Source organism: Pristis pectinata, chromosome 3, assembly GCF_009764475.1.
Source record: "Pristis pectinata isolate sPriPec2 chromosome 3, sPriPec2.1.pri, whole genome shotgun sequence".
Classification (NCBI taxonomy): Eukaryota; Metazoa; Chordata; class Chondrichthyes; order Rhinopristiformes; family Pristidae; genus Pristis; species Pristis pectinata.
The window spans coordinates 31,167,468-31,180,312 of record NC_067407.1 but is presented as its reverse complement, the minus strand read 5'-3'; the positions used below and the strand labels follow the sequence as shown (position 1 = coordinate 31,180,312).

The 12,845-nt window shown below is 39.6% G+C and overlaps 1 protein-coding gene across 1 annotated transcript in view; it reads right to left on the bottom strand.

The window, feature by feature from the left end:
- Positions 1 to 12,845, bottom strand: part of LOC127568353 (ras-related protein Rab-3C-like) — a 102,475-nt gene that overhangs the window by 22,469 nt on the left and 67,161 nt on the right. The window contains exon 3 of the mRNA XM_052011998.1: positions 2,268 to 2,386. Within this exon, the coding sequence (XP_051867958.1) occupies positions 2,268 to 2,386 (119 nt within the window). The remainder of the gene's footprint in view (positions 1 to 2,267; positions 2,387 to 12,845) is intronic.

Sequence of the window (12,845 nt, the reverse complement as noted above, 5' to 3'; positions counted from 1 at the left end):
ACATACATATTTAGGTCAACTAGTAATTAAGATAATGATGTAATAAAATGTGCAAAAAGATGTATTATTGTTCATACAGAAGGCGGCTCTTAAAATCTAATAAGGGGGGATCTATTTAAAGATAATGGCTCAATCACTATTCATTTTTATTCGCATTCCTGCAGCAAATATTGTAATATATTTCTCTACAATCGTTTGGTAGTTCATAATCTTATGTAGTGCTTTATAATCTTACCCCTTTACATTCTGGCACAATTGTTTTAGCTCAGTATCAAATACTTTATACTGCTTTTTGTTTTGTATTTGAATACCAATAAAATTAAATATTATCACAGCTCTGCTAAAGACAAGTTTGCCTTCAAAGTTGGTCGGGAAATGACATAATGATGTGATTTTCCAATACCATTGCAACATACTTTTAGTTAATGATTCTTCTCAGTATTTGCAAGAAGATGGTTCTGCTTGTCCTGTACCAGCAGAAAACATCTGACATTATTACAGTTATGCTAGAATCCAGCAACAACTGTGAGTAATTTGCATTGTGTAACACATGGCACATTATTCTATAACAGATGTTTAACCTTTGTCAAAAATAACTTCTATATAATGAAAAACAGCAAATAATTATTGGTACAGATAACCACAAAAACTACAGAATTGTTATAAAAAGCCATCTGATTTACTCAACTCTGTGCAGGAGAGAAAATCTGGCCTGCACGTGATACCAGACCCATCCATGTAATTGACTCTGAAATGGCCTAGCAAGCTACTCAGTTGTAAAGGGCTCTGCACCACCTTCTCAAGGGGCAATTAAGGATGGGCAATAAATGCTGGCCTTACCAGATCCTGAAATTTTATTTTTAAATTCCACAGTGAAGGGACTTCCCAATGAAGGAATTTGTTACAATCCTGTATCTCTTTAATCCATACAGATACTCATCATCTGGGGTCTCCTAGTTTGCTGAAATCCTAGTTTTTAGGACCCTTCCTATCTAGTCATGTTTTCTAAGTGGTGGTAGACATTCTGCATATAAATTAACCACTGTCCCAGGAAAGTGGGTCAGGATTGGAGCAATCATCCCAAAGCATTTCATAAAAATTTAAATTGCCTTGTAGTGTGCTCGTCTTTGAAGGTAAATGTTTCCTGATTTATCACTAGCACTCTGCTGTCCTAAGTTATACCATGATATTTAGTAAATTGTAAGCCAGGAATACTCACAATACAAATACCATTAATTTTGCTTTGTACAGATAATGGATTTTTAAAAGCAGACCATATGGGATTTCACAAAAGAAATAACAATCAATATCTCCATGTCAGAACCACAGCAGCCACAGTTCAAAGGACCAACTATATGGATCTGAGGGAAGGCTAGACCTTTGAGTTCTTGAATAAGATAAAAGGGACAAACTCCAGAGTGTCCTCAGGAACTCAGCGAGCATATACGCAGTAAGCAAGGTATCCAGCTACCAAGAAATTCCTCAGAATGTTTAGCAACATGTCACCGAACAAAATTAGTCTGATTATTATTAACTTATAAAGGGCAGTGCAGCTAATAGCTCCTGCAGCCCAGGTTCGCTGCTGACCATCAGTGCTGTCTGCATGGAGTTTGCAAGATATTCTTGTGACTGTTTAGGTTTCCTCCGTGTGCTGCAGTTTCCTCCAACGTCCCAAAGCATGGTCAGTTAATTGGCCACTGTAAATGGTCCCTAGTGCGTAGGTGAGTGATAGAAGCTGGGTGGAGCTGATGGGAATGTGGGGAGAATAAAATTGGATTAGTTTGGGATTAGTGACTTGGTGCGCTGAGGGATTAGTGACTTGTTTCTGTAATATATAAACTCTATGACTATGAAAGCAGCAACTCCATTCAATTCTGCACGTATTTAGTTGGAGAGGAATTCATTGATGTCCTGAATCATTTTTCTCTTCCTTCTCAGATGGGCTGCAGCTAACTGCATTGCTACCACCCCTATCCCAAATTGCATAAACTAATTTGAGAGAGATCTCCCTAGCTTGTCTGTCAGAATCAGGCAGTATTTCAATCACTTAGTTTACCATTAGATAAGGAAGTGAGCTATCTCACCTGATGGGAGAATTCAAGAGCAACACTTATATTGGTCTTTAAGTAAGTTATCAACTATGTTAATTAGCACTCTTTGTCCTAAGGAATGCTCAATGAAAGTAAGTCCAATGGATGGATGAAGGGAATCATTATTAAAAAGAGAACACATTGATAAAATGATCGGAGAATAAAAATGCAGCTCACCAGTCTTGCACTGCATTAAAGGATTCTTCATTGGCAATGTCATACATAAGTATGAAGCCCATGGCTCCTCTGTAGTAGGCAGTAGTAATGGTTCTGTATCGCTCTTGACCAGCTGTATCCTGTAAAACAAAATTCTAGTTTACTCATGAAGAGAGAGAGAGAGAGACGAAAAAAAAACAAACTTTGAGTTGCTCACAAGCAACAGATGGTTAAGCGAAGTGAATCTGTAAGGATTAGTTCTTGCATTAATTTGGCAATGGTAAACATAGCATGGAGGAAATGAAAAACAAGACAGCTCTGAATAAAAGCAACCATAACAATTCTGAATTTAATATTATTTAGGATCAGCATTGCCAAGAGTCAATATTCATGAGCATAATTACATGAAGAAAAACGAATAATAGATTGACACGGGAAACTGCTGCTATCTCAGGTGAGAGCAAAGGAATTATGCTCAATGGTAAAATGAAGAATATTAACCACAAAATAGAGCTGATTAGCAAGCATAGACTTAAAATTATGAACCTAAATGGTACAACAAAATTGTTCAAGTGATACGTAGAAGAAAAATTGCAAAGGTTCTGGGAGAAGGCCAATAGTGTTCCCCAAGAAGAAACCTAGAAACTTCAGAACAATGTTGGAGAGGTGAGCAGAGAGAGGAGTTCTATGGCAATGGCAAGCTGTTGCTCTCATACTTTAATAACAGGAGGGTTGATTTGAATGAAAATAAAATGGAACGCTTATTTACTCAAATAATTATGACCTTGAATATTTATGGGAGAAAAAAAACACCAACTTGTCCCCAAACAATAATAAAAATCATTTATACAGAATTATGGATTTTTACATCAGCATCAGTAAGTTTGCGGATGAAATCAGTAATTTCGTGGATAACACAAAGATTGGCAGAGTTGTTGATAGTGTGGAAGGTAATTTTAGGTTGCAAATGGATATTGATGCTTTGGAGAAATGGGCTGAAAAATGGTAGATGGAGTTTAATCCAGACAAATTTGAGGTGATGCATGTTGGGAGCACTAACGAGGCTAGTACCCAGAATGCACTGCCTGAGAGGGTGATTGAAGCTGGGTCGTTGACAACATTTAAGATGCGTTAAGGTGGACTTGAATTGCTGAGGCATAGCAGGCTATGGACCAAGTGCTGTGAGTGGTAGGGTCTTAGGGAGTATTGAGGAACAGAGGGACCTTGGAGTACAAGTCCATAGATCCTTGAAAGTGGTAATGCAGATCCTTGAAAGTGGTTAAGAAGGCACATAGGATACTGGCCTTCATTAATTGGGGCATTGAACACAGAAGTAGGAGATTATGCACCAACTTTATAAAACATTTGGTCAGACCTCAGCTGGAGTACTACGTGCAATTTTGTCACCACACTATAGGAAGGAGGTGATAGCGCTGGAAAGGATGCAGAGGAGTTTCACCGGGATGTTGCCTGGGATAGAGCAATTCAGTTATGAAGAGACACTGCGGAAACTAAATCTATTCTCCCTGGAGCAGAGGAGGTTAAGAAGGGACATGACCGAGGCATATAAAATTATGTGGGGTATAGATAGAGTAGACTGCAGGAAATGTTTCCCCATATGAGAGGTAGATAAAACCATAAGACATAGGTTTAGGATAATAGGGAAGCGATTTAGAGGGGATATGAGGGGTAGCTGCTTCACCCAGAGAGTGGCAAGTACCCAGAATGCACTGCCTGAGAGGGTGATTGAAGCTGGGTCATTGACAGCATTTAAGATGTGTTGAGGTGGACTTGAATTGCTTAGGCATAGCAGGCTATGGACCAAGTGCTGGCTGATGGGATTAATAGGGAATGATGCCTACTGGTCAGCGAGGACAAGTTGGACAAAATGACCTGTTTCTATTCTTCCCAATTCTATGATTCTAAACCAAATCCTAGCCTAGTTAACAACAGACAGATCAAGAAGGGCTAGAAGTATCTATCCAAAAATACTAAAGGAAGATTGGAAAGAAAGTTGTCAGGTGTTAACAGTTACCAAGAGAGTCACTGGAAACAGGGAGATCTAATTAGTTCTGAAACAACCAAATGAAAAAGACAAATTTAACCTCAGCAATATTAGACATATTAGTCCTCCCTCAGTAACTGGCAAAATGATGGAATTGATCATCACAAGAAAACTTAACTACTATTTGTGTGAAAATAATCTGGCAGGTAACACACTACATTTCTTCAGAAGGGGCAACATTAAAGTTTACAATCAGATTGAGACCATTTGACTCACTGAACCTGTGCCAATTCTCTCAAAAAGCTGCTTCCCTTCCCTTCCTCCTTTTTATATTCATGTTGAAATATTTGTCCAATTTAATTGTTAAATGGCTTATGGAATCTGCTTCCACTAACATTTCCAGTGGGACATTGTGCTTATATTCTTATATCCAGAGCCCCCCAAGGTACAGGCGAATTGACTGAATTTTTTCCCCTGATTTGTCTGCCATAATTTTGAATACCTTTATCAAACCAGTTTTACTAATGAAACAAGTCACATTTTCTCCAATTTTCTCCAAAAAGTCTTATCTTGTGTCTCATGTCCTCCACACCCTATTTCCTTGTCATAAGATTTTATTGGCTGTTCAACAAGCCAATATTTAACACAAAGACCAAAAGCAGGAATCAACAAATGTGCTATTGTATTTCTTTCTCTTTCTAAATAAAGGGGCTGAGTTGTTCCATTTTGAATCTGAAACATTCAGAGAATTACTCTTAATATTTAATTCCAATCAGTCCAGCATTTAAATCTCAGATGAACCTTTCATTTCCAAAAGTGACGTATGGGAAGATTTTTGTTAACAGTGAACGGCACAGTGGTGCAGCTAATAGACTGTTGCCCCACAGCTCCAGCAATCTGGCTTCAATCCTCTGGTGCTCTCTATGGAGTTTGTACGTTCTCCCTGTCGACCATATAGCTCTCCTCCACGAGCTCTGGTTTTCTCTGACCTCTCAAAGATGTGCAGGTTGGTAGGTTAATTGGCTGCTGTAAAAAGCCACTGGTGTGTTGGTGATTGGTGAAATATGGGGCAAGTTGATAGCTGAATAAAATGTGATTAGTGTAGGTGAGTGCTAGATGCTCGTTATGGACTTGGAGGGCTGATAGGCCTGTTTTCTGTGCTGTATGACTTTATGACACCATTAAAATCTGGAATGCACTGATAGGAGTATAGTGGAGGCAGATTTGATTGTAGCATTCTAAAAGAGCTGTGTAAATATCTGATAGGAAAGAACTTAGCAGTATTCACCATGGAGAGTGACAAAAAGGCTGGAGAGTCAAAAGAGGGCTGATATTCTGGAGCATGTCTGTATCAGGAAGCAGGAAGCGCTGGAAATATTGGAGCACGTTAGGGTGGATAATTCCCCAAGGCCAAATGGGATCTATCTCAGGATGCCAAGGGAAACAAGGGAGGAGATTTCTGGGGCTCTGGCAGAGAATTTGCATCTTTGTTGGACACGAGTAAGGTACCAGAGGACTAGAGGCTAGCTAATGTTGTCCCCTTGTTCAAAAAGGGCAGCAGGGATAGGCCAGGAAACTACAAGCTGGTGAACATTACATCAGTGGTAGGGAAGTTGCTGGAGAAGATTCTGAGGGACAGGATTTACATTCACTTGGAAAGGCAGTGACTGATTGGGAGGAGTCAGCACGAAGGTAACCAAAGAGACTGGTAAAGGCAGGGCAGTAGATGTTGTTTATATGAAATTTATAAGTCTTTTGACAATGTCCCGCACAATAGGCTGGTCCAGAATGTTAAGGCACAAGGGATCCGAGGTGTGTTGACAAACTGGATCCAAAATTGGCTGGATGATAGAGGGCAGAAGGATGTTTTTCTGACTGGAAATCTGTAACAAGTGGTATACTGCAGGGATCCATGCTAGGACCTTTGTTGTTTGTAATATATATTGGATGAGCATTTAAGGGGTATGATTGTTAGTGAGTTTGCAGACAACATGAAAATTGTCGAGTGGTAGATAGCAAATTGTTTTTAAAAATATGGCAGGACATAGATCAAGTGGAAAGTTGGGTGGATGATGGCAGATAGAATTTAATCTGGACAAGTATGAGGTAATGTGCTTTGGAGGTCAAGTTCTGTTAGGATGTACAGAGTAGACGGAGGGACCTTAGGAGCATTAATGTACAGAGAGACCTTGATGAAAGTCCATAGCTCCTTAAAAGTACCAACACAGGTGGATAGAATAGTGAAAAGGCTTTTAATATGCTTGCCTTCACAGACCGAGGCATTGAAAATAAGAGTTGCATAAAATGTTGGTTCTGGTCGCCATACTACTGGGGAGCTGTGGTAGCAATAAAGAGAGTGTAGAAGAGATTCACCAGGATGCTGCCTGGAATGGAAGGGCTGTAGTTATAAGGAGCGATTGAATATGCTGCGTTTACAAAGTTATTGGGGGCATAGATAGAATAGATTGTCAAAATCATTTTCCCACAACAAGGAAATCTAGAACTGAAGAGCACAGGTTTAAGGTGAGAGGAAAGAAATTTAAAGGAGATCTGAGTGGTAAGTTTTTCATGCAGAGGGTGGTAAATATCTGGAATGTGCTGCCAGAGGAGGTAGTGGAGTCAGATACTATTATGTTTAAAAAGCATTTGGACAGGTACTTGGATAGGAATTGAGTAGAGTAGAGTAGCTGGCGAATGGGATTAGCGCAGATAGGCAACACAGTCAGCATAGACAAGGTGGGCCATAAGGCCCATGTCTGTGCTGTGATTTTCTATGATTCTATGAACATCAGGGGCTATGGGGAAAGGACAGAGGAGCAGGACATGCTGGATATTTTTTAAAATAATGATAGATTGGGAAATGTTGATATTCTCAGACACGTCACTAAAAGCTAACATGCAGGTGGAACAAACAATTAGGAAGACAAGTAATAAGTTGGCCTTTAGAATGAGAAGATTTGAATACAATAGTAAAGATGTCTTACTGTGATTACATAGGGCTTTGGTGAGATGGCATCTGGACTATTGTGTATGGTTTTGGTCTCCTTAATGAAAAAAAACTTGCTAGAAGGATTGCCAACTGGTTCCTGGGATTGAAGGTTTGCAAGGAAAGTAAATTAGGCCTGTATTTAGAAGAATGAGAGATGATGTCATTGAAACTTACAAAATTCTTACAGGGCTCAACATGTTGAATGTAGGGAGAACGTTGTGCTGGCTGAGGAATCTAGACCAGGATTCACAGTCTCAGAATAAGGGATAGAGCAGAGGAAACTCAGTCACTAGGTTAAAATAGAGATTGATAGATTTCTGAATATTAAGGAAATGAAGGGATATGGTGATAGTGCAGGTAATTGGAACTTAAGTAGATTAGCCATGATGATGATGAAGGGCAGAGTTGGCTCGGTGGGTCAGATAGATTACTCCTTCTCCTAATTCTCACGTTCTTATGGCTCTCACACAGCACCAGTATGACTCGCCAAACGCTTCCTTTGGAACGTTAATCATTATGCAATCTATCATGAGTTGCAAAGTGAATTAACCAACATCAAAAGAGCAAAAATTATATTTCTGATGGTATAAAGAGTAACTTCCTACATTACAATTTTATAATTATTGTATTGGCTGCAAAAGACTTTTTGACATCCTAATGTCACAAAGGATGCTAAAAGTTATTCCTTTATGGCAAATAAGTAGGATATCTTCATAAGTTATATTTACAGTATGTTCATGCAAATGCTTCACCTAAAACAAACTAATCTGAGGTTCAATTCAAGAATTATTAATTTATCTTCAAAGAGATAGGATATTACGTTTTTTTTTAGATATCTTTATTAGTCACATGTACATTGAAACATACAGTGAAATGCATCTTTTGCGTCGAGTGTTCTGGGGGCAGCCTGCAAGTGTCACCACGCTTCCGGTGCCAACACAAGCATGCCCACAACTTCCTAACCTGTATGTCTTTGGAAATGTGGAGCCTTGTGGGGGCTAACAGTTAAAATTTTTGGTTACACTGTTAATTAACTATAGATGGGACACCAAATTTATTTTTTTAAATATTATAGGACACTAAATTTTCATACAAGGGAGCTGAATAGCACCAGATAGGAGAGGATATAGAGGTGGGGTATATAGATGAGGTAAAAGATCACCCATGATCTTATTGAATGGTGGAACAGCCAGTGAGGGCCAAATGATCTACTTCTATTTCTCATGTTCTTAAAAATATCCTTCCTAAAAATAGTGAACACAATATTCTACCTATAGTCTAAACAATGATTTGTATGTGTTTACTATTGCTGCATTGCTTTTGTATTCTATAGACCTATTTATCAAACCCAAAATCCCACTTTTCACAACTTTATTAACCTCTTGTATTTAAGTCTGCGCTACGAATGGTATTTTCTCTTTATGGTTCCACTTAAAATGCATCTGACATTAAATTTAATCTATTCCTTAAGCTCCCATCACATTCCTTTTTTTTGTGTCCACTACAGATTTTACATTTATGCCTTCTATTGCCTAGTCCAGATAACTTATTTTCTGGGAACAGTCATGACCCCAGCAAACAACCTACTCTCACTAAGATCATCAAATGAGCCTGGACCATTCCTGGTCTATGTGGTTAAGTTCTACATTAGAATTACCAGCTAAGTCAGCACAGGGGCCTAACTGTTAACAACAACAGGCTTCATATTCTTCTCTACTAGATTCTGCATTTCACAGCAGAAAATCAAAGACATCAAAGGATGGTGCGATTTTCTTCTCAACCTACTGTTGAATAAATCATACTGTTTGTCATAATCATTCCACAGACTATTGGTTTACCTGGAGGAAAATTTTAATAGTGCACTCAAATCAGCTGTGGTTGGCCTTGCTGATACTCTTCTTGTCTGCTTGAGCTTTGTGAGGTCTGGGCCTTGTTGAACCATGGGCCTTAAATACCATGGTGCAGTTGTGACACTGCAAAATCTTTGCCATCTCAGGTTTAGGTAGAGTCATGAACCATCAGGAGGGGGTGGACTTGCACAGGACAGATGCGTAAAATAAATTGTTTCCTGGTCTAATATTCAAAAGGCATTCAAAAGGCTCTTTCAAAGTCACTTCTTAGGTGGACCAAAGTGCAGGATGTAATTAAGCTGTGCTGAGAAGAGGATGCAGAGAGGCTTCAAGTGGATAAAGACCTGCCAAATAAAAGGATGTGGACATGACTAATGGGTGTGATGAGGAAAACATGAGGTCATTCACTTTGGTAGAAAAAAAATAGAAAGGCAGAGTATTTTTCAAATGATAAGAGATTGAAAAAGGTTAATGTTCAGAGGGACTGATGTCCTTGTACATGAATCCTTTAAGGTTAGCATGTAGGTCCAACAGGTAATTAGCAAGGCAATAATTATTTCTTGCATTTAAATCTTAGAAGCAGAATTATTAATAATATTTTATAATTAAGGTCCCAAATTCATAGAATCTCTTAACAGTACAGCAATTATTGTCTTATTTCTCAGGAACAATGACCAAGTTAATAAATGTTGACCATAAAGCAACCAATGGGAAATTTGTCTGTTGCCTCATCTTCTAGAGGAATTTTGTTTTGAAGTGGCTACTCAACACCTCATTAAAAATGTTTAATTTTCAGGATGGAAGTAACAATGTGATGTGAAGGTGATCAGTCTACGTAGCTAATACCTTGATAATTGGCACTAATTTTATGTTACAGTGCTGGTCTGAGGAAACAGATGAGCTTTTACACAACTGCTTTGAGTCAGTGGTCCATATTTAAGGACTCAGTGATCAATCTAAAGGAGTATGCCATCACAGACTTCATCGGCAAGTGTGTAGAGGACTGTGTATCAAAGAAGTCAATCTGAATGTTCCCCAACCAGAAACTGTGGATGACCTGACCTGAGAGATCCACACTCTACTGAAGTCAGGGTCTGAGGTGTTCAAGTTAGGTGACCCTGACCTGTACAGAAAATTTATGCACGACTTTTTAAAGCTATCAGGGATGCCAAGAGACAATACCATAAAAAACTAGAGACCCAGACTAGCCGTCAGTCGTGGCAAGGCTTGCATGCTATAACCGGCTACAAAACGAAGTCAGGCAGTATCGTTGGCTACAACGCAGCCCTCACCGATGAGCTCAAGGCACCCACCCCGACACCCTCCAATGCACCTGTAGCCATGGTCACCATCACAAACGTCAAATCAGACTTCCTGAGAGTGGACCCACAGAAAGCAACTGGCCCAGATGGAGTCCCCGGTTATATCCTTAGATCCTGTGCAGATCAGCTGGCCACTCCAATCTGAGATTCGTATCTGCTTTAACAAGACCACTGTCATCCTCATGCCAAAGAAAAAATAAGGTAATGTACCTTAATGACTACTGCCCACTGCCTCGGACATCCATTTTTATGACGTGCTTCGAGAGACTGCCTATGGTACACATCAACTCCAGCCTCCCAGATAACTCAACCCATCGCAATTCACATACTGCTGAAACAGCCCACAGCAGATGCCATCTTCCTGGCCTTACACTCACTCTGGAACAGCTAGATAACAAAGACACCTATGTCAGACTCCTATTTATTGACCATAGCTTTGCTTTCAATATCATAATTCCAAACAAACTTATCTCCAAACACCTAGACCTGGGACTTAGCACCTCCTTCTGCAACTGGATCTTTGACTTCCTGACCAACAGATCGCAATCAGAAAGGATAAGGAGTGATGCCTCCAAACCAATTATCCTTAACCCTGATGCCCTGCAAGGCTGCATCCTCAGTCCCCTACTTTACTCCCTATCCACTCACAATTGTGTGGCCAGATTCTGCTCTAACTCCATTTACAAGTCTGCAGGTGACACCATTGTAGTGGGCTGAATTTCAAACAACTATAAGAGAGTACAGGAAGAAGATAGAGAGCCTAGTGACATGGTGTCATGACAACAACCTCTCCCTCAACATCGGCAAGACAAAAGAGCTGGTCATTGACTTCAGGAAGCAGGGCGGAGTACACATCATTTTCTGCATCAATGGTGCTGGGGTGGAGATGGTTGAGAGCTTCAAGTTCCTAGGTGTAAATATCACCAAAAATTTGTCCTGGTCCAGCCATGTAGATGCTATAGTCAAGAAAGCTCACCAGCACCTCTGCTTCCTCAGAAGGCTAAGGAAATTTGGCATGTCCCCGATGACCCTCACCAATTTTTACAGATGCACCATAGAAAGCATCCTATCCGGATGCATCACAGTTTGGCATGGCAACTGCTCTGCCCAAGACTGCAAGAAATTGAAGAGAGTTGTGAAAGTAGCCCAGTCTATCAGGAAAATCAGTGTCCCCTCCAATCAGTCTCCCCTCCGTTGACTCTGTCTACATTTCTCACTGCCTTGGGAAAGCAATCAACATAATCAAGGACCCCTCCAACCCCAGTCATTCTCTCTTCTCTCCCTTTCTATCGGGCAGAAGATACAGAAGCTTGACAACATGTACCACCGGGCTCAAGGTCAGCTTCAATCATGCTGTTATAAGACTCTTGAACCAACCTCTTATACGATAAAGGTGATCTCTTGATCTCTCAATCTACCTCATCATGGCCCTTGCACCTTATTTGTCTACCTGCACTGCACTTTCTCTGTAACACTATACTCTGCATTTTGTTTTTTTTTCCCTTTTGTACTGCCTTGATGTATTTATGTATGGAATGATCTGCCTGGATGGCATGCGAACAAAAGCTTTTCACTATATATAAGTACATGTTACAATTATAACCCAATTACCAATTTTTCTACAATAGATATCAATAATAAAGAGCAGAGTTGTGTCAACCTCCTCTGGTAAGATAACTTTCGTAATATGATCAAGTTTTGAATTTCCTTATCTACTGTTTTTCTCGCATCTGTTTCCTGATGATAACGCTCTTCTGAATTCACTGCTGTGTTGAGCCATAAGCTGTCTGAGACTGTCACTATGGGAACTCTCTAGAAAAAGCCAAGCTCTGCACGTACACAAACACAGATAAGCACAAACCCTTGCCTTTGAAATTAAAACTCATAGGATTTTCTTTAAATAAAGGTCTTGATCAAATAACAATTGAATATAATGCATTTTTGCTCAAAATCATTAATAAGTGTTTTTATCTTTTAAAGTTCAATTGTGAGAAAGAACCCACAGCCAACGCTGGCTATCCTTTCTGATTTGTGGCTTTCCTTTTTTTAAACTATCAACAGTAATTTTAGGTGTCACTCCTGGGTTTTCAGCTTTAGCTGTGGGTCCCATTGTACTCATTACTGGAAAATGTTACTTAACAATCTAACCACTGGAGTTGAATCTATACTTAACATTCTTACATATATCATAACGATACCACAAGTCCAGACCCTATCTGAAGCGTTGTGTTCAGTCTTTGACACTGCATCACAGTAAAGATTTTAATACAAGTATGGGATTTACCCCATGCATTTTTGACTTAAGCCAGAGGCATTCAGGCCAGTGACAAAACTTAAAATCTCGTGCATCTGCTGAATAGTAACCAACAACAACATAAAGCTTGTAAAATAAGTAAGTCTGTCTATATACCTTACTCTTTCGTCAGGTTGCAC